The sequence below is a fragment of the Momordica charantia genome (assembly GCF_013281855.1).
Source record: "Momordica charantia cultivar OHB3-1 chromosome 8 unlocalized genomic scaffold, Mcharantia_2.0 BLBB01000008.1, whole genome shotgun sequence".
Lineage (NCBI taxonomy): Eukaryota > Viridiplantae > Streptophyta > Magnoliopsida > Cucurbitales > Cucurbitaceae > Momordica > Momordica charantia.
In genome coordinates, this window is record NW_028275166.1 from 25,008,509 (window position 1) to 25,030,455 (window position 21,947).

The window sequence follows — 21,947 nt, forward strand, 5'->3', positions numbered from 1 at the left end:
CATCTCTGGAACATTTTAAATCATGTTGACCAAAAAGGTAGCTTGGAACATATATGTTTATGCAAGGATATGCACAACAGTGTATTTTCGTTTGCAGCTCGAACTCGGCCTTCGGACCGACCTGAATACTTGGGCGGACCTGCACAAAAAGGTGAGCACTCCGACGATCAAGTCAGTACAGGTCGGATTCCTAGTTTAGTTCGAGGTCAGAAATCATCATCATACCTGATCGTGGAGTGAAGTCCTCTACTTATGGGTGGTAGTCCCGCTAATCTCGCGGCGGTTACACCCGGTAATCTCGGGACCGTCGGTTACGCCCGATAATCTCGGGACCGTTGGTTACACCCGATAATCACGCCGCTGACAGCAGCTCACATCGGCCCCTACCGAGCTTCCCGGTAGCTCGGACCTTAGCCAGCTTCACCTCGGCCCTCATACTTAGCATCTGTCAACGCTAACGGTGGTGATCTCGGCGGTCCGAGCTGGGCATGACTCATATGTCATCTTGGAGCACCAATAGGGGTCCTCCACGTGTCCAGGGTATTCTTTCCCCAAACATTGGCCCCCTCTCTGTCTGGTCCAATCTCGACCTGGCAGAGAAGTTCATTCGACTTGCTTTGGACGCGTGGCGACTTCCTATTCGTGGGAAAATATAACCGTTGCGGTAGATTAATCGTCGAAATATTCAAATATTCCGACGCTTCGAATCTTAGGGAGGATCCCAGCCGCTCGTTGATTACACGTGGACGGTGGAGAAATTTTTCCGACGAGCTATAAATACCCCCACTCCTTCAGGTCACACCTTACGTTCCCTGACTTCTTGGAGTTCGATCTGAAGGTAGCTCGAACCCTTGGTAGGTCGGTCTCTTCCCTCATTTTCTCTTTCGAACGTAGTTGCCATGTCGTCCTCTTTTAGCAGCAACTTAGGATCCGGTGAAAATTTAGCTCGTAGGCTAGAGTCCGAGCTCGAGGAGATAGAAAACTTTAGGTTTTCCGATGACGGGGAGGATAGTGATGCCTCCACCTCGGGTCAGGGTTTGGAATACCCTTCTAGGATACCTGAGCACTACCTCGGATCCCTTCGTAGGGGATTCGCTATCCCTGAGAACATCCTCCTTAGGATTCCGGAGGAGGGGGAGAGAGCTGACAATCCTCCAGAGGGATGGGCCACTCTTTACTTCAAAATGTTTGAGTACGGCCTCAGACTTCCCCTCCACCCTTTTGTCCAAGAATTTCTCTTCCGGACTGGGTTGGCTCCGGCTCAAGTGGCCCCCAATGGGTGGGGCGTCATTTTCGCTTTGGCCATCCTTTTTTGGCTACGAGCTCGGGATAGTGAAGAGGCCGAGCTGTTAGACGTAGACCAGCTCCTCGCGTGCTTCGAAGCGAAAAGGATAGCTAAGAAGCCTGGTCGGTTCTACATGTGCGCAAGGAAAGGCGCAGGCGGTATAGTTAAGGGGCCGACCTCCATCAAGGGATGGGTGAGGAAGTGGTTTTACGCTTCTGGGGAATGGCTTGCAAAGGACGAGTCTGGTCGTTCCTTCTTTGACGTTCCCACTAGGTTTGGGAACCTAGGTACGGAGTAGTTCTTACTTCTTGTAATAACTTTCTTTCTTGTTATTCAGGTCTAACTCAAATTTTGTCTTTGTGCAGTTTCAATCCGACCAGTCCCCGAACTTACGCAAGCCTCCTTCGACACGCTGAAATATTACAAGGAGCGCTTTCCGAGGGGTAGGAAGGTCGGAACCTTGGTGACCGACGAGCTGCTGCTTGAGTCCGGGCTGCTAGACTACAACCCCGCAGTTCGTCCCATTGAATCCTCAAGGCCGAACTCCGAACTTGGTATGCCGAGCTTGCTTCCCTCCTTTTTCCTCTAACCTTGTGCTGACCCCTGTTTTTATTTTGCAGCCATGGTTTGCGGATTTGCAAGCAACGTGAAGCACAAGTCCAAGGGCCGAGCCCATGCTCTTGAGGCCGCCCAGAGTTCGAAACCTGCCACTCCCGCTGTGGTAGGGCCAGCCTCGGAAGATCCAACCCCAGTGATCGAGCTGGAGTCTTCTGGGGGTCCCTCGAGGGAGAAGCGCCCCAGGGATCAGACCGAGGCGGTGGACGCCTTGCCTTCGGGCAAGGAGGTGAGGGAGGAAGTCCTAGGAAGAAGAAGAAGACAACCTCCCCCTTGGAGGTCGGAGCTCATGGGGTCTTGCCTGCGAGCTTCGCAGATCGGGTGGACGATCCTGAGGCCAGGATGGGCGGGACGTCCGATGTGACTACACGGTTCAGAGTTGAGTCGTCAAGTTCTGGGGTGAGGGACCAGGTGTCCCGCATCTCGGCCGCAAGTTTGGACCGCTGCCTAAGGAGGGCGTCCAAATTTGTGAGCGACCCAGGGTCCGTTCTGCAGAGAACCACCGACTACGCTGCTGAGGTAAGACTAGTGTCTCCATTTTTGCTTAATTTACCTAACTGGTAGCTCGGTCTAATTCTCTTCTTTGTACCTTTTCTCAGGCGTTTGTTGCTTCCATTCAATCGGCTCTGGCTGTAAAGGCCGAGCTGGATGGGAGGGAAGCTCTGGCAGTGAGGGAGAAAGAGGAGTTCTCTGCTGCCTTGGAGGCTGCTTCCTCCACCATGAAGGATGAGCTACTGAAGGCTCACTCTGAGGTGGAAAATTTGAAGGCCGAGGTGGAGACCAAGGCCGAGCTGCTGAAGAAGGAAGAGGACAGACGCAAGGCTCAGCTCCGAGCTGCTCATGCTATCACCAGGGGCTTGGAGAAGGAGAAGTTCCAACTCCTCAAGGAGAAGGACGAGATGCTCCAGGCGCTTGAAGCGAAGGAGGAGGAGCTGAAGCGTGCGACTGCCGAGTTGGAGACGGTGAAGGAGCGTCTCAGCAATGGGATCCTATTGGAGGAATCGTTTAGGCAACATCCTGACTTCGATGGATTTGCCAAAGACTTCTCTAACGCGGGCTTCAAGTTTCTCATGAAGGGCATTGCCTCCGACATGCCTGACCTTCAGATCGATCTCAGTGGTCTGAAGAAGAAGTATGCCGAGCAGTGGGCGTCTGGGCCTGGCGGCACCCCTGGCCCCCAAGCGTTGGTGGATAAGTATGTCAGAGATCTGGATTCTGACTACTCCGATCTCGAAGAGGACCAGGTCGGCACCACTCAGGAGGGCGCTCCTCAGGCAGGCTCTTTAGGCGATCATCCCTCATGAGGCCTTTCTCTGTCTTTCTTCTCTTCTCTTTTGTTTTTTGTTTGTAAGTGTCAGGGCAGAGCTACAAGGTCTATAAGCCTTGGCTCTGCTTTCCATTTAATGAAGAAGCTTTGTTCGTTTTTACTTTGGTGTTGGCAACATCTTTCCTTCCTTTGCTTTTTCTTTGAACTGCAGCCAATGCCACCTCGCACCTCTTACCTTTGAGGTCGCGCCTTCAATTAAAATAATTGCAAGCTTGAATTTGAATCTCTGTCTAATGTTCAATGCATTGCACCAACTCTGGATTTTTAACATCGCACCCTTAACCTAAAAACGTTAAAAGGCTAAAATCCTAAGTCCGTAGCTGTTCTTCATATCGTACATCGTACCCTCAGGTTCAGAGGCTTGACCATTTTGAACTTTTCATCAGTGGTTTTCTTCATATCGTACATCGTACCCTCAGGTTCAGAGGCTTGACCATTTTGAACTTTTCATCAGTGGTTTTGGCATCGCACCTCGGACCCTTAGGTTTTGGAGGATTGACTTTTAACCGACTGCTGGAATGTGATCGCGTGGGAGTCCGTGGCCCCCATTTAATTTCTGGTCGAACTCGGAATTATGAAATTAAATCATCACATTTATTCCGATCATAATTCTTTTGAAACAGTTTTTTACAGATCCATTGAATACCCTTTTGGCATTTCAAGGATAATAACGCTTCAGGTGCTTCGCGTTCCACGGGTGCGCGAGGACGTCTCCTTTCAGATCGGCCAATACGTACGTCCCAGGTCGGATTATGCCCTTGACCTCAAACGGGCCCTCCCAGGTCGGATCAAGGGCACCCACATGGGTTTGGACCCTCCTTAAGACCAGATGTCCGACCTGAAAGGTCCGAGGTCGAACGCGGGCATTGTAATGTCTGGCCATTCTGCCCTGATATTCCGCCAGGCGTAGCTGGGCCATTGCTCTTCTTTCTTCCAACAAGTCGAGGTTGAGGAGCAGCTCTTCCGTATTTGCCGTAGGCTCGTAATGCTCTACTCTGTCAGATGGCATGCCGATCTCAACCGGGACTACAGCTTCGGAGCCGAAGGCCAGGGAGAACGGGGTCTCACTCGTCAATTCCCTTTGGGTGGTCCGGTACGACCATAGAACCTCTGGTAGCTCCTCGGCCCACCTGCCTTTCTTGGAGTCCAGTCTAACCTTGATGCCTCGCTTGATGATCTTGTTGACTGCCTCCACCTGCCCATTTGCTTGCGGATGTGCGGGGGACGAGCTAAAGTGACTTATGCCAAGCTTGCTGCAAAAGTCTTTGAACTTGGCGTTGTCAAACTGCTTCCCATTGTCCGTCACAATGGCCTGCGGTATACCAAAGCGACATATGATATTTTTCCATACGAAGGACGTGACTCTGGATTCCGTTATGTGGGAGAGCGCTTCGGCCTCGGCCCACTTTGTGAAGTAATCCACAGCAACCACAGCGAACTTGGTCTGACCCTTGCCCAAAGGGAAAGGACCAATGATATCTACCCCCCACTGCGCGAATGACCACGGGGTCGAGATGGGGGTGAGCAGCTCGGGAGGTTGGTGGATTATGGTTCCGTAGCGTTGGCAATTGTCGCAAGTTCTAACGAACTTCTTGGTGTCCTGGCTGAGGGTCGGCCAATAGTATCTTTGTCGGATCACTTTGGCTGACAGCGACCGGGCGCCTGAGTGATTGCCGCACACTCCTTCGTGTATTTCTCTGAAGACGTACAGGCCCTCTTCAGGGGTTAGGCATCTCAATAAAGGCAGGGAAAATCCGCGTCGGTACAACGCTTCACCTCGGACCACGAACCGAGCTGCTCGCCTCGCCAACTTTCTGCGCTCCTTGGGGTCTTGTGGTAAGTTGCCCCTAATGAAGTCCGCAATTGGGTCCATCCATGAGGACTCTGGAGCGCCGATCTCCATCAGATCTGGCTCTGAGATCGATGGATTATCTAAGATCTCGACGGGGACCGACCTGGCCAGGTCGGTCTCGTACGCTGATGCTAACTTGGCTAAGGCGTCAGCATTAGAATTTTCTGCTCGATGAACCCGGCGTACTTCGTAAGTTCGAAACTGGGCGAGGTACGATCTGACCTTGCTCAAATACTTCTGCATTCGGGAGTCTTTGGCTTGGTACTCTTCCTTGATCTAGCTCACAACCAGCTGGGAGTCGCTGAAGACCTTAACACAAGAGGCCCCCAATGCTCTAGCGATTCGCAGGCCGTCAATAAATGCTTCATACTCAGCCTCGTTGTTAGAAGTCCGGAAGCCGAACCGCAAGGCATACTCAAATCGCTCGCCTCCTGGTCTGAGCAAGAGGACCCCAGCCCCGCACCCCTTCTCATTGGAGGATCCGTCGACATAGATTGTCCACGGTAGGTCGGACTCGCTCAGCTCGGAAGGTGGTGTGAGCTCGGCTATGAAATCTGCCGCTGCTTGTCCTTTCAACGCAGTTCTGGGTTCGAACTGGATGTCGTACTCACTTAGCTCCATTGCCCACTTCATCAGGCGTCCAGAAGCTTCTGGCTTATGGAAGATGTTTTTTAGGGGCAAGTTAGTGAGCACCACCACAGTATGGGCTTGGAAGTATGGTCTAAGCCGTCGGGCCGAGGTGACTAAAGCAAGAGCCAACTTCTCCATTTGAGGGTATCTGGTCTTGGCTTCGGTCATAGCCTTGCTTGTGTAGTAGACCGGGTTTTGCCGCGCTTCCTCTTGCCCGATTAGGGCCGAGCTAACGGCGCTGTCAGACACTGCTAAATACAACTGGAGCTTGTCCCCCGGCACGGGCTTGGCGAGCAAAGGTGCCGAACAGAGGTAGCTTTTCAACTGCTGAAATGCTTGCTCGCACTCCGCTGTCCATTCAAACGGCCCTTTCCTCCGTAGGACTTTGAAGAAAGGAAGGCACTTATCTGTCGATCTTGAAACAAACCGGTTCAGGGCCGCAATCCTGCCATTGAGGCACTGAAGCTGTTTCAGCGTCTTAGGTGCCTCCATCTCGAGCACGGCTTTAATCTTTTCGGGGTTGGCCTCGATTCCCCGGTTGTTCACCATGAAGCCAAGGAATTTTCCCGAAGAGACTCCAAAGGCACATTTAGCTGGGTTGAGCTTCATTTGATATGTCCTCAGAACCTCGAAGGCTTCGGTCAGATCGGAGAGATGCGACTTAGACTGCTTGCTCTTGACAAGCATGTCGTCCACATACACTTCCATATTCCGGCCGATCTGCTTGGCGAACATTTTGTTCACCATTCTCTGGTAGGTCCTCCTGCGTTTTTTAACCCGAAGGGCATGACCTTGTAACAGTACAGACCTTGGTCTGTTATGAATGCGGTATGACCTTGATCTGGGACATGTATCTTGATTTGGTTGTACCCAGAGTAGGCGTCCATGAAGGTGAGTAGTTCGTGCCCGGCTGTGGCGTCCACGAGCTGATCAATCCTCGGCAGTGGGAAGCAATCTTTCGGGCATGCCTTATTTAAGTTCGTAAAATCTACGCACATTCTCCACTTTCCGTTAGATTTTTTAACTAATACAACATTGGAGAGCCACTCGGGATACATAATTTCTCTTATGTATTCAGCTTTCAAAAGTTTGCTAACTTCCTCAACAATTACATCACTCCGCTCCTTGTTTATAGGTCTTCTTTTTTGCTTTACAGGTCGAAATGACGGATCTATGCTGAGGCGATGCGTCATAATTTTCGGGTCAATGCCAGGCATGTCCTCATGGGACCACGCAAAGACATCCGAGTTGGATCTGAGGAAGTGGATTAGCTCCTCTTTGTCGGTGGCCCCCAGCTTGGTTCCTATGCTTACTTGCTTCTCGGGACTAAGAAAAGGAACAAGCTCGAGCTCCTCAGTGGGTGCGGCAAACTCCCTCATCGGCAGGTCGGCCTCGAACCCGAGCGTCCCATCCCTACTGGTGGGAGTTTCAATGACGCAGACCGATGAGCCTTTGAGTGCGGAGGCATAACACTCCCTTGAAGCGGTCTGTTCTCCTCGGACCGTGCCCACGCCATTGGGGGTGGAATACTTCAAAACTTGATGAAGTGTCGAGGGAATGGCCCGAAATGAGTGGATGATGGGTCTCTCAAAGATGGCGTTATAGGTCGATCTACCGTCAATCACCACGAACTCGGCCATTTGGGTGACCCGAGTTTGGTCCTGCCCAAGCGTGACCGGCAAGTCGATGCAACCCTCTGGGACGACTGATTCTCCGGAGAACCCAACCAGCGGTGTCGGGCTTTTCTTCAATTGCGTCCTCGTCCATCCCAGGGCGAGGTAGGTCGGTAAGGACAGGATGTTAGCAGATGCACCTCCGTCTACTAGCACCCTCCTGACCACCACATGATCAATCAAGGGAGCGATCACAAGTGCATCATTGTGGGGCAGGTGAACCCCTCCAAGTCTGCACCGTCGAAGGTGATTGAGCAGGTCGGCCCCTGCTCCCTGATGATACACACCTGGCGCCTGGCTGCACGAGCTAACTCCTTTCTTTTATGTCCGGACTGACCCCCGCTTGGCCCTCCGAAAATGGTATTGATAACCGCAGGTCGGTCAGTGCGCCGGGGCGGCGTCCTCGAACGCTTTCGCTCTTCCTTCTTCTCTGCCGAGCTGGTCCTGGGCTTTCCCACAAATTTCTTGAAGTAGCCATCTTGAATTAGATCGTCAATTTGACGCTTCAACTCCCAGCAGTCCGACGTGTTATGGCCATGCTCCCGATGGAAGCGGCAATACTTGTCCTTGCTGCGCCTCTCCGAGGCTCCCCGAAGCTTCTCAGGACGTTTGAGTAGTTTTTCCATTCCGGACTCCTCGATGTTCGTCAGGATCTCGGAAATTGGAATCGTGGTCGGGGTGAAGCGTTCGTAAGGTCGGCTTCTGGTAGGTCCGTTCTCCGCCCTCCGATACTCAGATCGGCCGCTGGAAAGGGATCCCTTGTCCTTGGACTTGGGATCTGTCTTTTCTATATCTTTTCCATTTCTGCCCCGGCCGATCTTTCGTTCTGGTCGGCCGGTTTTGGTTCGAAGGAGCTCCTGTCCATCGATGACTTTCTTCGCTTTCTGAAGCACCTCGGCGAAGGTGGCCGGGGCCTCCTCTCCAAGTTTCACCGTGGGGCCTCGTCGGCAAGACCGGTGAGAAAATAGGACATGGCCGAGTCGTCGGAGCAGTGTGCGACCTTCAACTGCTCCTCATGGAATCTGGTGACATATTCTCGCAGCGTCTCACCCTTCTTCTGTCTGATGGTGGCGAGATGGGTCGCTGTCTTTTTGTCATAAAGCCGAGAAGAGAACTGGGCGAGGAACTCCCTTCTCAGCTGAGAGTAGGTCGAGATCGACCCGGCTGGCAGTCTCCGATACCACAATCTCGCACTGCCAGTAAACGCGATCTGAAAGGCGCGGCATTTGATTGCGTCTGATGCCGCTTGGAAATCCATGAGGCCTTCAAAGACCTCAACATAATCCTTGGGGTCTTTCGACCCATCATAAGGTCTCACAGTAGGAGCTTTGGACTTCGGAGGGATCGGTGCTTCCAAAACGTCCGAGGTGAAGGGCGATTCTCCCAAGTCGCCATCGTTCAGTGGACCTTCTTTCTGCTCACATTTGGCCTTTAAGGCCTCCACCTGAGCATCGAGCTGGCCCCTCAGCTGGTCGAACTCCTCCCTTGTAATCATTCCTGCAGGAGTTACTGGGTTGCGAGAGGATTCAGCCTGCTGGTTGGAGCTCCTGTGTGAGCGGGATGATGACTGTCCTTTTCGGAGAGATGAACCTCTCTTTCTGTTGAGGTGGTCACGGAGGTCACCTCTCTGGCGAGTGTGTCCCTCGCTCTCGTCGTCTTCGGGACGTTCCTCCTCGGCTGGGCCGAGGTGGGAACCCCTTTGCTCGCGTACGTCAACGCGCGTCACTTGATTTTCAGATCGGGACCCTGCGCCTGCGGCTAGTATCATTTCGTTGTACATTTCCTCCATGGACCGCATTTGTGTGCGCATTGCCTCCATTTCTCTCTGGAGTGCGTTAAAGTTCTCACTTGTTGGAGCCGGGGTCGGACCCCGGGCTTCCTTCTTAGAGGTCCCACCCCGGCCACGGGTGGCCTTGGATGTCCTTGGGTGCGCAGGTGGTAGGACAGGCGCGGTGATTCGTGCCGACCTGCGGAGGGGTTCTGTTGCCAGGCCGTCGTGACCTTGCCCTCTACCACTGCTGCTCCGACCTCCCTCTGGTGGGCGTCGCTGGCAGCTAGAGTCCTTCGATCTGCCGTATTGGTCGAGTTTGCTGGTTGAACCATTTTCGCTCGCGTGTTGGTTTAAAAGGATTGGGATGACTTAGATTTTCTTCCCCACAGATGGCGCCAAATGTTTATGCAAGGATATGCACAACAGTGTATTTCCGTTTGTAGCTCGAACTCGGCCTCCGGACCGACCTGAATACTTGGGCGGACCTGCACAAAAAGGTGAGCACTCAGACGATCAAGTCAGTACAGGTCGGATCCCTAGTTTAGTTCGAGGTCAGAAATCATCATCATACCTGATCGTGGAGTGAGGTCCTCTACTTATGGGTGGTAGTCCCGCTAATCTCGCGGCGGTTACACCCGGTAATCTCGGGACCGTCGGTTACGCCCGATAATCTCGGGACCGTTGGTTACACCCGATAATCATGCCGCTGACAGCAGCTCACATCGGCCCCTACCGAGCTTCTCGGTAGCTCGGACCTTGGCCAGCTTCACCGCGGCCCTCATACTTAGCATCTGTCAACGCTAACGGTGGTGATCTCGGCGGTCCGAGCTGGGCATGACTCATAAGTCATCTTGGAGCACCAATAGGGGTCCTCCACGTGTCCAGGGTATTCTTTCCCCAAACAATAGTTGAAGATATATGTCAATTACTGTTGAACTATATGCTCACTTTTGCAGCTTAATTAGAATATAATCTTACAAGATAGAGTTCATGCATTCTTTGTATTATAGGGTAAGTAGATGAGTAGTTCCCTTAAGTGCAAATTTTGGATCTTGAACAATAGAGCCCCACTCTCTCATTGACTTGAGAGGAACTTAGATTATGGTCGCATCATAAATGGATCATTCATAGGAGGATAGTGATATTTGAGGTGTAATTATAGGGGTAAAACAAACTTTTGACCCAATTGTAATTTCGAACAACCCGTGAATGGTCGATTTGCATGTAGTAATTATATTCATGAACATAACATGTCCTATAGTGTATAAGACTGCAACTCCAGATTTATAGTTTGTTATTGGGTTAATAAATGGAAATGAATTAATTTTGTATTATTGAGGCTCATAAACTGTAGATCCATAAAGTCTGTTTGCTAGCTCGTAAGAATATTAATGAATCAATTATGTTGAAATAAATTGAATTTGAAATGTTTCAAATTCATATCTAACGTATTTGGATATATTAAATAATAAAAAGAAATAATGTATTTGATACATTAAAATGAAAAATTATATTTTATTAATGTATAAAATATACTAATAAAACAATCATTTCAACCAGATTCAAATAATACAAAATTTTAATATATGTGATATTAAAATATATTATTTGGCTAAAGATGAATGTATTTTGATACATTAAAGGAAAAACAAATATTTTATTAATATAATATTTATTTGAATGAAATAATATAAAATTTTTAACTTGAGATATTAAAAGATTCTATATAAGCTCCTACGTATATTTTCAATCAAGAAGTTTTAAGTTTTCTCTACCTCTACATGCTGTACTTAGAAAAGGAAAAAAAAAGACACACATTTAAAATAATTCTCTCTACTTTTTTTTCCTAAGACTAAGAGGAATAAATTTCCCTTTATTTCTTTTGTAGAGCATCAAATTGAGGATTCTAGAAAGATATTTTCCTTTTTAATTATTTTAGTTTTTAAGTGTAAATTTAATGTCGATCCAAATTGTCTAAAAATCAATATTCCATTGCAGAATGAATTGTTCATTTCGAGGAATTTTCTCGAGGGGCACGATTTTACCTTCTAATTTTTTAACATTTAATATTCCAATTCTAAAAATTTAAGGGCTCTAGGAAAACCAAAAAATCTTATAATATTTTTTATATACTGTTTGAATTACAACATTAGTAATATTATAAGTTTAATGTTGCACGATGGACTTTAATAACATGGGCTATCAAAACTTAGTTCTTATAGTTTAAAATTTATAAAAATTTAGTTCCTACCGTAAAAAATCTTATAAAAATTAAGTGTCAATTTCTATTACACAGCGATTTAGTCTTTCTAATTTATAAACACATCTAGTCTCCCATCGATTTATCGATCTACATATATTAGAAACTTAATTGGACGATAAGAATGAAATCATTACAAATTTCAAACTATATGAACTAAATTGTTACCAATTTAACAATACAAAAACTAAATTATTGCTGTTTATGCAAAAAATTGGGACTAGGTTAGACTTGGTCAAGGTCGAATACGTATGCCTTGATAACTCGGAACGTTATGGAATGACTGATACAAGAGGACAAACTCTCTGACGCTCAAGTTAGTAAATATGACTGATACAAGAAGGGGATTTTATCACACTGCGTTTTCTGTGGATAGCATGCTTTATATCTTAGGCAGGAGCCGGAAGTTTGAAAAGATTTGGGACGTTTTGGTTGATGTTAAGCTTAAAGATCGGTCGTTAATCACGCCGTGGACTGTTATGGTTGTTTTGGGAAGAATTGCCAAAGTCTGCTCTGTAAGACAGACTGTGGAGTCTTTTAGGAAGTTTAAGAAGTTTGTTCCTGAGTTTGATGTGGCCTGCTTCAATGCCTTGTTGAGAACTCTGTGCCAGGAGAAGAGTATGACGGATGCGAGGAATGTGTATCACGGTATGAAGAGTAAGTTTAGACCGAACTTGCAGACGTTTAACATATTATTGTCGGGTTGGAAGTCCTCGGAAGAAGCCGAGGGATTCTTTGATGAGATGAGAGAAATGGGGGTCAAGCCTGATGTTGTTTCATATAATTGTTTGGTTGATGTTTATTGTAAAAACAGGGAAATGGACAAGGCGTACAAGGTTGTTGAGAGAATGCGGGATGAGGATATACATGCTGATGTGATTACGTACACTAGTATCATTGGGGGACTCGGGTTGATCGTTCAACCAGACAAAGCGAGAAATATTTTGAAGGAAATGAAGGAGTATGGATGTTATCCTGATGTTGCAGCTTATAATGCTGGGATACGAAATTTTTGCATTGCGAAGAGGCTTCGCGAGGCTTTTGATTTGATGGATGAAATGGTGAATAAGGGTTTGAGTCCAAATGCTACTACATACAACTTGTTCTTTAGGATCTTCCTCTGGTCAAATGACTTGCAAAGCTGGGAAATTGGGATTTTTGACCCATTCTAATAACTACTTTGGACTTTTGACCCCCTTTTGATTTTTACGTATTTATGACCCCTCCACCTCAGATTTCGGACCCCTCCCCTTATTTTGCTTGGTAAAATTACCAAGTTACCCTCAATTTAAAAAAGGAAATCAAACTCAGCCCTCCCCTCCTTTCCCTCCCTGTCTCGATCCTTTCCCTCCCTCATTCACTATCTCGTTGTCCATCCCAGTCTTCATCCCGGTCTCTCCCTCACAACCAAAAAGTTCATCTCCGTCGTTTCTTCTTCGTCTCCCTCACTTCGTCTCTATCAGAGCTTTCCCCCTTCCCTAATTGAGGTAATTTTTCTTTCGAACTCGCGATCTTATTGTGAATGATTTTCTACCTTTTTTTTCTTCGTTCTTTGCGTGGGTGTGAATGATTTCAACCTTCGGTTCTATCTGAAGTAGCCAAGGTTATTATGAAGTTTGATTTATTGTTGCTTCCATTGTTTTGTTTTAATTTTTTACTTTCAGGGTTCCATCTCGGCTTTAAGCCTGGTGGATTTAGGACCGGGATGAAACCCTGAAAGTCCATTCCAGAAGGATGGACTTTCTGGATTCCATCTCGGGCCTCATCCCGATTCGAAATAGACCAAGATGAAGACCGAGATGGTATCTAGAAAGACCATCCTTCTGGAATCCATCTTGGGACTCATCCCGGTTCGAAATGGACCGGGACGAGGCCCGAGATGGAATCCAGAAAGACTATATCTTGTACTTCGACTTTCCGGATTCCATCCCAGGCTTCAACCCGGTCCGTTTCTAAGCAATATTGTTTTGTTTTGTTACAAGAGACATGAATATGACACTTAAGATCAACCAAGACGACTGGTTCCCAGCCGCGCTGTCAAATCTCGCTCACGTAGGGAAAACCTCTTCTCGTCTTAAGGCTAGGTTAACTCCCTCTCAGTTAGACATGTTTAGTCAAACATGTTTTGGTCCGATTTTAGGGATGAACGTTGTATTTAACGGTCCGTTGCTCCATCACCTGTTGCTTAGAGAGGTAGAGGAACCTAAAGACGACCTCATTAGCTTTAACCTATTCGGGAATAGGGTCTCTTTTGGGAAGCGGGAGTTCGACCTAATAACCGGTCTTAGACACACCATGAATAGGGTAGATGAGGATGTTCGTAACCGGAGACTTAGAATTCTGTATTTTCAAGACAAGGCGAGTGTGAAGTGTTCGGAGTTGGAGAAAATTTTTTTAGAACACACATTCGAAAATGACGAGGACGCTGTGAAGATTGCTATAGTGTACTTCATAGAGCTTGCCATGATGGGCAAGGAAAGGAAGCTGAAAATGGACACGAGCCTCCTTGGGATTGTGGATCGGTGGGAAGTTTTCTGTAATTATGACTGGAGTTCAATGATTTTTGAAAGAACTCTCTGGAGCTTGAAGAACGCTCTGAAGGACAAGGTCGAGACGTACAAACAGAAGGTCGCTATGGACTCGAGCCATGTTGAGACGTATAGCTTGTATGTGTTTCCATACGCTTTTCAGGTTAGTGAAATTTAAATGTAATTTATTATATATTTATGTACCTGTGAAATACCGTAGAGTCTAACTTGACGTGACTGCAGGTTTGGGCATACGAGACAATATCAACCTTGTCGACTCGAGTAGCATTGAGGCTGAATGACGATGCTATTCCTCGTCTACTTAGATGGTCCTGCACCTATTCGCGTGCTTTTAATGTTTTGGAGCGAGAGGTCTTCGAGAACGTCAAGGTGAGTACAACATCTTCTTATTGTTTTTAGTATTTAATATTAAATTGACCTAATTATTTGTGTTATACAGTCGAAGGTTGTAGTTCGTTTGGAGGCGACTGATGTCGAACGATAGCACATGGCTCGCATTATGCATCCACCAGTGGCCCCTGTCGGACCTCCTGCACCCACAGAACTTGCTACAAAACCACTGACTACTACTTCCACCGCTCAGAAGTCTCCCGTTACTGGTGAGGTTGGAGATCCAGTTGAGCTCGATGATGTAGCAAAGGATGCTTCCCCAGTGGTTGATCATGTAACAAAAGATATTATTGGGACCGATGGAGGACAAGATCAATTGTTGCCACAGAAAGGGACAGAGAAGAAGAAGAAGAGGTCGAAGCATAAGTGGAGTCGGGAGCTGCGGAGGCTCGGCGACAGAGTGACGGCCATTGAGACAACTCTGACGGGCATGACGACTGACATAAAGGACATAAAGAAGTTTATGAAGAGGCTAACAAAGGTAAGGGTTATTGTATTATCTGAATTTTTTGTTCACATCCGTATATTTATAATTTTTATTACGTAGGTTATGTCGAAGGGCCAGAATAAATATGATAGAAGGGGCGGTGGGCCGGATCAGGATGGTTCTTCGGGCGAACGTGATCCGAATGGGCGTAACGAGGAAGATATGGACATGGATGAGGATCCGAAGACAGGGAAAGAGCCAAAGACATGGGACGAGTCGAGGATGGACGAGGATCCGAAGAATTGTGTAGAACCCGCCGACGTCACCGAGAGTGACGTGGAGATGGATCATGCTCCTACCATTGTTGGAGCTACCCAGGAGGTCCCAAGTGGCCACCCTAGTCCGATCGACGTAATTGAGGTATTTCTGTAACGATACTAACTTTTTTACGTTAACCTAACTTTATTTACTTAAAGCAAATGTTCGTCCATTTTTAGGATCTTACTCTAAGTAAGTGCGCCAGTGACGGAGAGGCAAGTAAGGGGCAGATGGTTAACGTACCGACATCGCAACCCGCAGGGCCACCAAGAAAGCAAACTAATAGGACAGAAAGTCGTCCCCTACCCTTATCACATGGAGGAACTCCACACTTGACCGTTGTTAAGGTAACTCCAACGTCATTAAGTCTTGTATTGAACTTCTTTTATACTTGTTACAGGTTGAACCTGAGTTTATTAAAGGCCCACTTGGCCAGGGTCTTCGGAAGAGGAAATATCCGTGGAAGTTGCGGGCCATATACACGCCCACCAGCCAACGTGATATCAAAGTTCAAGCGTACGACCCTACATGCCCCATCCCACCGCTCCTGGACGAGGGGTTCCAGAAATGGATGGACGACCCATCAACCGACGGCAATTCCCGTTCAACGTCCGTCGGGATCAAATACAAGAGTTGGTTTGGCCTGCTCCTGGATCCTGAGTTTCAACTCGACGACGAGGTTAGTGAAGTTTAGAAGCAGCAAAGTTGTTTTTAATTATAGACTTATACTTTTTATAATGTCACATGCAGTATATCGACTCGCTCATGATGTTAACGGCGAGGAAGGTTGAGAAGTGTAAACATCTATTGCGCGTGCGATTCGCAATAGGCGACGTACTTCTATTCGTAAGTTCGACTTACCTTTCACCCATGTAACGAACGATATTACTTCGATACGTGAATGACATTTTTGGGGGTTTTTTTTTTTTGCAGAACTTGCTACGACGAACATACGGACCATATGTAGCTATGAAACCGGGTGTCCTGCCGTCGAAATGTACGTATGATTGGAGGCAAGAGCGTACCATCTTTCGGTACGTACTTGGTCGACAATCGGACTACGACACCCCATGGAGCGAGGCCGATATCGTGTACACGCCGATGAATATTGGCGGCAACCACTGGGTCATGATCGGGATTGATCTTGTGGAGGGTGATTTAGCCGTATGGGACTCACTGTAGTCGATCACCCCGTTGGATGATCTCGAGAAGGCGCTCAAGCCAATGTGCACGATAATCCCGGTGATTCTTCATTGGAGCGGGATGCTCGCAGTTCGGCCTAACCTGCCCACGATGCCGTGGAGGGTCCGAAGACGTACTGTACCTCAGCAAGCCGGGTTCACAGATTGCGGCATATTTTGTGTTAGATTTTTCGAGTACGATGTAACTGGGTCAAAGATGGACACTTTGACTCAAAGTAACATTTCTTTATTTTGTCGTCAATATGCTGTACAAATGTGGGCTCGCAGACCCTTTTTTTAGTTGTAATTATTCTTTGTATCGATTTTTTTTCCACCGACCTAAATATGACCTATCATAATTTGTTTTAGCATACTTATTTTTAGCTGTAGTCACTGATGAACAGTAACATAACATAAAACACGTTTGTAATCATATATGAAAGAATAGCAACCTATTGTTCATGCATGTGCATGGATTCTTACTTGCGGTACAAACTACCTATTCATATCTACCAAAATACAATGTATTAGTCCTTCTAATAAATTTTTGTTTGAGGTACATAAATGTCTACATATTACAACGTAAATAGCCATAAGTTTTACGATTGTGTCCCGACGTACCACATCGACTGCACTTGCGCGGTGGACAGACCTCGCCTGTGGAAGGAATCCTCACCGTCTGTCGCCGTCCAACCCTAACGACCTTCTTCGATGGTTGAACATCGATATTCACAAACCCCGGAGAACTCTTCCATGTTGAGGATGAACCCACTGGAAATATTGGTTCTGCATATGCCAACATCCAGCTGTTGACCGTGTACGCCTCATCGCATAGTGTGTACGGATTTATGCTACGAGAACTGGCTGCAGCAATAGGATGGGAGCACGGGACTTTAAAATAATCGAACTCCCGACAAGTACACGTCTGCGATTGCAAGTCAACGTCCCCATTGAGGTTCTCGTCGCGTACCTCAAAATTAAACTGGTCGATGTTCATAACAATGTGTCTCCGTGCATTATCCGAAGCTTTGGCAATCATTTCCTCTGCGTAGTCAGACAACGTACTCTGACGTGAAGAAGCAAGCGTCCGACGTTCGTAGAACCACCTCTGCAACACACCTCTGATATGATCAAGTAATGCGGTGACTGGCAACTTACTTGCATGCCTGAAAAGGGCATTAACGGACTCTGCAATATTGGTGGTCATTTGTGAGTATCTTAGTTTCGTCTGAAAGCAGCGAGCCCATCGTTCCTTTCCTATAGCTTCCAGATATTCCCTCACTCCTGGGTGTGCGCACAGTTGGACCCAGTTCTCACTGAAATATGACTCGCGAAATGCCTTCGCAGCCTTAAAAAATAATTCCTCCAACGCGGGCGTTTTAAATTTGGCCAGCAAGTTCATCTTTAGATGATGTATACAAAAGCAATGAAATGCAGTAGGAAATACCTCATCAATCGCTTTACAAATGGCGGCATGTCGATCAGAAATGAAGACCAAATTCTGAACGGTGTCGACAACACTCTTTAATTGAGTCATAAACCATACCCATGATGCGACGCTCTCACTCCCGACTATTACAAAAGCAACTGGGTATATTTGGTTATTCGCATCAACAGCAGAAGCAGTTAGTAATACACCTCCGTACTTCCCTTTAAGGTGTGCCCCGTCAATAACCAAAACTGGTCAAATGCAACACATAAAACCTCTAATTGATTGACCCATGGCCATGAAGACATATTTGAAGTACTTGCTATCATCCAACTCCAATTCAAATATAGTACCTGGATTCATGATTTTCACGGCTTCCCCATAAGCGGGTAGCAGCCCGTACGATGAAGCTGGATCCCCTCTGGTAAGTCGGAGTGCTTCTTCACTCGAACGCCAGGCCTTGTCGTAACTCATATTTACACCGTACTCCTCACGAATATCTTGCATGATGTCCTTCAGCCTGTACGTGCGAGAAACATCAGTAAACTTTGATCGTACTAGATGACCGACCACCCAACTCTTCGCGTGACGATGATCTTGTTTCATAACAGCACCATTGCACTTAGAGTGGACTGCGATATATTTCTTTATCTTAAACAGGTTGCAATCTCTAATCTTAGTGGCTCTAAGTCGCCACGTGCAAGTAGGATCGATGCATTGCAGCAAGTATAGTTCCGGCGTAAACTTCTTCACTCGAAACTGAAAGTTCTTCCGCAATGCAAGTAAATGCATTTTCATAACTAGTTCCTTCTTCGAGTCGAATACGTCACCTTCCTTAACATCATCGGTCCCAGCGGATTGGACCATGGCTTGCAATCTATCACCTTCTGATTGACCGGTGACTCTATTGCTTGCCATTTCATGGACGGTGTCTACAGGATATTCAGCCATTGTATTATGAATTGTTACCTTTTCATGCTCATGTTGCACATCAAGTCGATCACTGGCGTACTCATTTCCATATTCCCCTTCGTCGTCTCCTTCTCCCATGTCGGTCATTGGACGATATGATTCATCACTATTTTTATCCACATTTTCACTTCCATTCCACAAGCCAGGCACATCCCAATCATATGCCCTATCATCTCCCAAATTACAAGGAACAACATCTGACCCTAACGGTGTGAGAGATGCTATATCATGACCAATATGACCAAAGTAGGGGGTGGTGGGCGGGAAGAAGAGGGGTTCGACGACGAGGACGGAACTGACGGACTTGAAAATGAAGGTCTCAGAAATAAGGGTTTTGCAAATGGGGGGGGGGGGGGGCACAAGCTGAGGGAATAGGAACATTGGACACGTGTTGGCCTAAATAATATGGGAAAGAAGACATGTACGGTTCATTCTGATGTATCTTCTTTGGCACGGTAGATATGTATAGCGGCAATTCAGAGACATCTTCACCAGTCAAGAAGAAAGTCAGATCATCGTCGTCAGTTATTTCCATTACACAAACCTTCGCCTTAAAATTATATACACGTCTAATTATGATATCTTCCTGTAATGGATTTATACTACTTAGCCTACATACATGTCCTACAAATTCAGCATAGGTGGTTTTACTATCCACAGTCAATCCTCTTGTACGACCACCCACGTAATCCTTTTCAATATCTTTCCATTCTCCACCGAATGATATAAAAACACGAGGCATCCCAAAACACTATAATTAAATACAAATCAATAAATTTACAAACAAACAAGAAAAATTCAAGATTTATATTGCATGGTCTCGGTCCCTATCCCGGTCCCGGTCCCAGTCCCTATCCCGGTCCCAATCCCTATCTCGGTCTACCCCAGTTTATCCCCATCTCGGTCCCATCCCGTTCGTATCTGGACATAAAGGACCGGGCTTGAGTTTACCTTCTATCTCGGTCTCGAACCCGGTTCTAAATTTCATCCCGGTATCAATCCCGGTCCAAGATAAATTCTAGACTTCATTTCTGTTTTCCGTAAAATAACATTTTTTTCTAGAAAAATGATAAAATTTCGTATCATTACAAGTTTGAAGAAATACAATATTCTAAAATGATGAAATGGACATACCTATATTGTGAAAACAATGGATTCGAGATAACGGATTATGTGGGGACCGATCGATTGGATAATGTGGGCCAACAATCACGTGGAGAAAATCTTGAGTATTGGAAAAAAAAAACGTGACTTGCGTGTGTGTGGTGATTTGGAGTTGAAAAAACAAAGTGAGAATTATTAAGTTGGTGGTTGGTAGGTTGGTTGGAAATTTATTATATCATAAATGCATTTATTATGAAATGAGGGCAATTTAGTCAATTTACATGATAAAATAAGGGGAGGGATCAGAAATCTGAGGTGAAGGGGTCAAAAATCTCAATTTCCCTGCAAAGCTGGTGGAACTTGTACCGGCGAATGATGGATACGGGGTGCTTGCCTAATACGCTGTCCTGCTTGTTTCTAATGAGGTTATTTAAGAAACATGAAAAGGTAGAAATGGCACTGGAGCTATGGAATGACATGGTAGTAAGGGGATTTGGATCTTATATATTAGTATTTGAGGAGTTATTTGATCTTCTCTATGATTTGGGAAAGTTGGTGGAAGCAGAGATGTGTTTTCTGCAGATGGTAGATAAGGGGCATAAGCCTAGTAACGTCTCGTTTAAAAGGATCAAAGTACTCATGGAACTGGCAAACAAGCATGAGGCTCTCCAGAACTTGGCAAAGAAAATGGAAGGTTTTTCCAATCCGTTAAAATGCCTTCCCGAAACGATGAGTAGTCCAACCGATCATTCATTTACATGTTAAATTAATCTTTTTTTATAGGTCAAGGATCTACAATTTTCAATTAAAACCAACGAACAATCAAGGCACTCTCTGTGCTAAAGGAAAAGTATACCAACCAAGATGAAGCTCTGGAAGCTAGTGTATCCTTTCACGGGGCTTACCCCAACATATAAATCAAATTGTTGGCAGGCTAGGTAAAGGAACTAGCTCAAGTTCTTTAAGGAACCTTTACGTGGTGGGTACTGCACTATTTAACGCTCAGAGCATCCTCCGTGCTTCGAATCGATAGTTGAAATTCGGAGGATTGAGAACTGTGGAAGGGAAGGAATGAGGTGAGGGGTTAAAGAACCCTCTCATAAGAGAGTTACCAACATTATATTGCTACATGAGGACATGAAAGTATGTACTAATTCAGAATCTCTGATCTGTCTGTCATGCTTGTGAAGATCACTATGACAGTGTATTATCACAGTTGTATTCAGAACATGGAAAATATGTTCCAAGTTGAAGACACTATAAACTGAGAACTATCTTTCAAAACCCTGCAGTTTTCACCACCGATGTTCAGTTTCGATCGGATTTCTCGAGTCTACAATTTTATCCAGCTGACCTCTATGGTAAAAAAGTTCCATCCTCTGTGTTCTGTAGAGCGAAATACCGTGGATAGAATTCTTGGCCATGGGAGTTGGAAAAGAAAGGCCCAGTTCTGTTCTTATATGTTCCCAAAGTAAGTTCTTACCAGTTCCAAAATGTGTGTGGGCAAATGTTCAAGGAGCCTTTTATGTAAGATTATTGTGTGTTTGTTTTTTAAAATAAAGATTATTTGTAATATATAGGAAAAATATGACTATTCTTATATATTGTTTACTTGGCCTTCATAGTTCATGTATTGAAAATATACAATTAATGTTAATGATATTTATGATTTAGGAGTGAATGAGTGTGAAATGTATACTTTTTTTTCTCTTCAGTCGATTTTGCATTTGAACGTGTGAAATCACTAAAGTACTAATAATAACTTAAAAATTGGAAAAAATACTCACTTTCATATAAATGAGTACTTTTGAACCTTTCATATTTGAAAATGTTCAAAGGTATGCTGTCAATGAATATATCAAACTTTTTGTTAAAATTTTGTCAATGGCCGAGATTTATTCTCCTCAAAAAAAAAAAAAAAAAACGATACGATATTTATAACAACAATTAATCATTATTTAAATTAAGCATTAACTGCTATTAAGGTTTTAAATGTCCACCTCATTTTATAGAAATATTGATGATTATTTTTGAAAAATTTATAAAAATAAAAAATCATAAAAAATTTAAATTAACACATAAGTATTATTTTATTTCACTTTTTAAATGAGTTAAAAAAATATTAATTAGTAATACTATATCTGATGTTTTTTTTAATATATTT

General features: G+C 45.7%; 2 protein-coding genes across 2 annotated transcripts; both read left to right on the top strand.

Moving 5' to 3' along the window:
* The first annotated feature begins 11,739 nt into the window (after positions 1–11,739).
* LOC148209845 (putative pentatricopeptide repeat-containing protein At1g02420) lies at positions 11,740–20,634 on the top strand. Its single transcript, XM_088127008.1, has 3 exons — positions 11,740–12,545; positions 20,125–20,477; positions 20,567–20,634. Exons 1-3 carry the CDS (start codon positions 11,740–11,742, stop codon positions 20,590–20,592), a joined length of 1,185 nt encoding a protein of 394 aa, XP_087983134.1. The 3' UTR covers positions 20,593–20,634.
* On the top strand, positions 14,108–15,211 carry LOC148209846 (uncharacterized). Its single transcript, XM_088127714.1, has 3 exons — positions 14,108–14,331; positions 14,402–14,833; positions 14,900–15,211. Exons 2-3 carry the CDS (start codon positions 14,450–14,452, stop codon positions 15,209–15,211), a joined length of 696 nt encoding a protein of 231 aa, XP_087983840.1. The 5' UTR covers positions 14,108–14,331; positions 14,402–14,449.
* Positions 20,635–21,947: the final 1,313 nt, after the last annotated feature.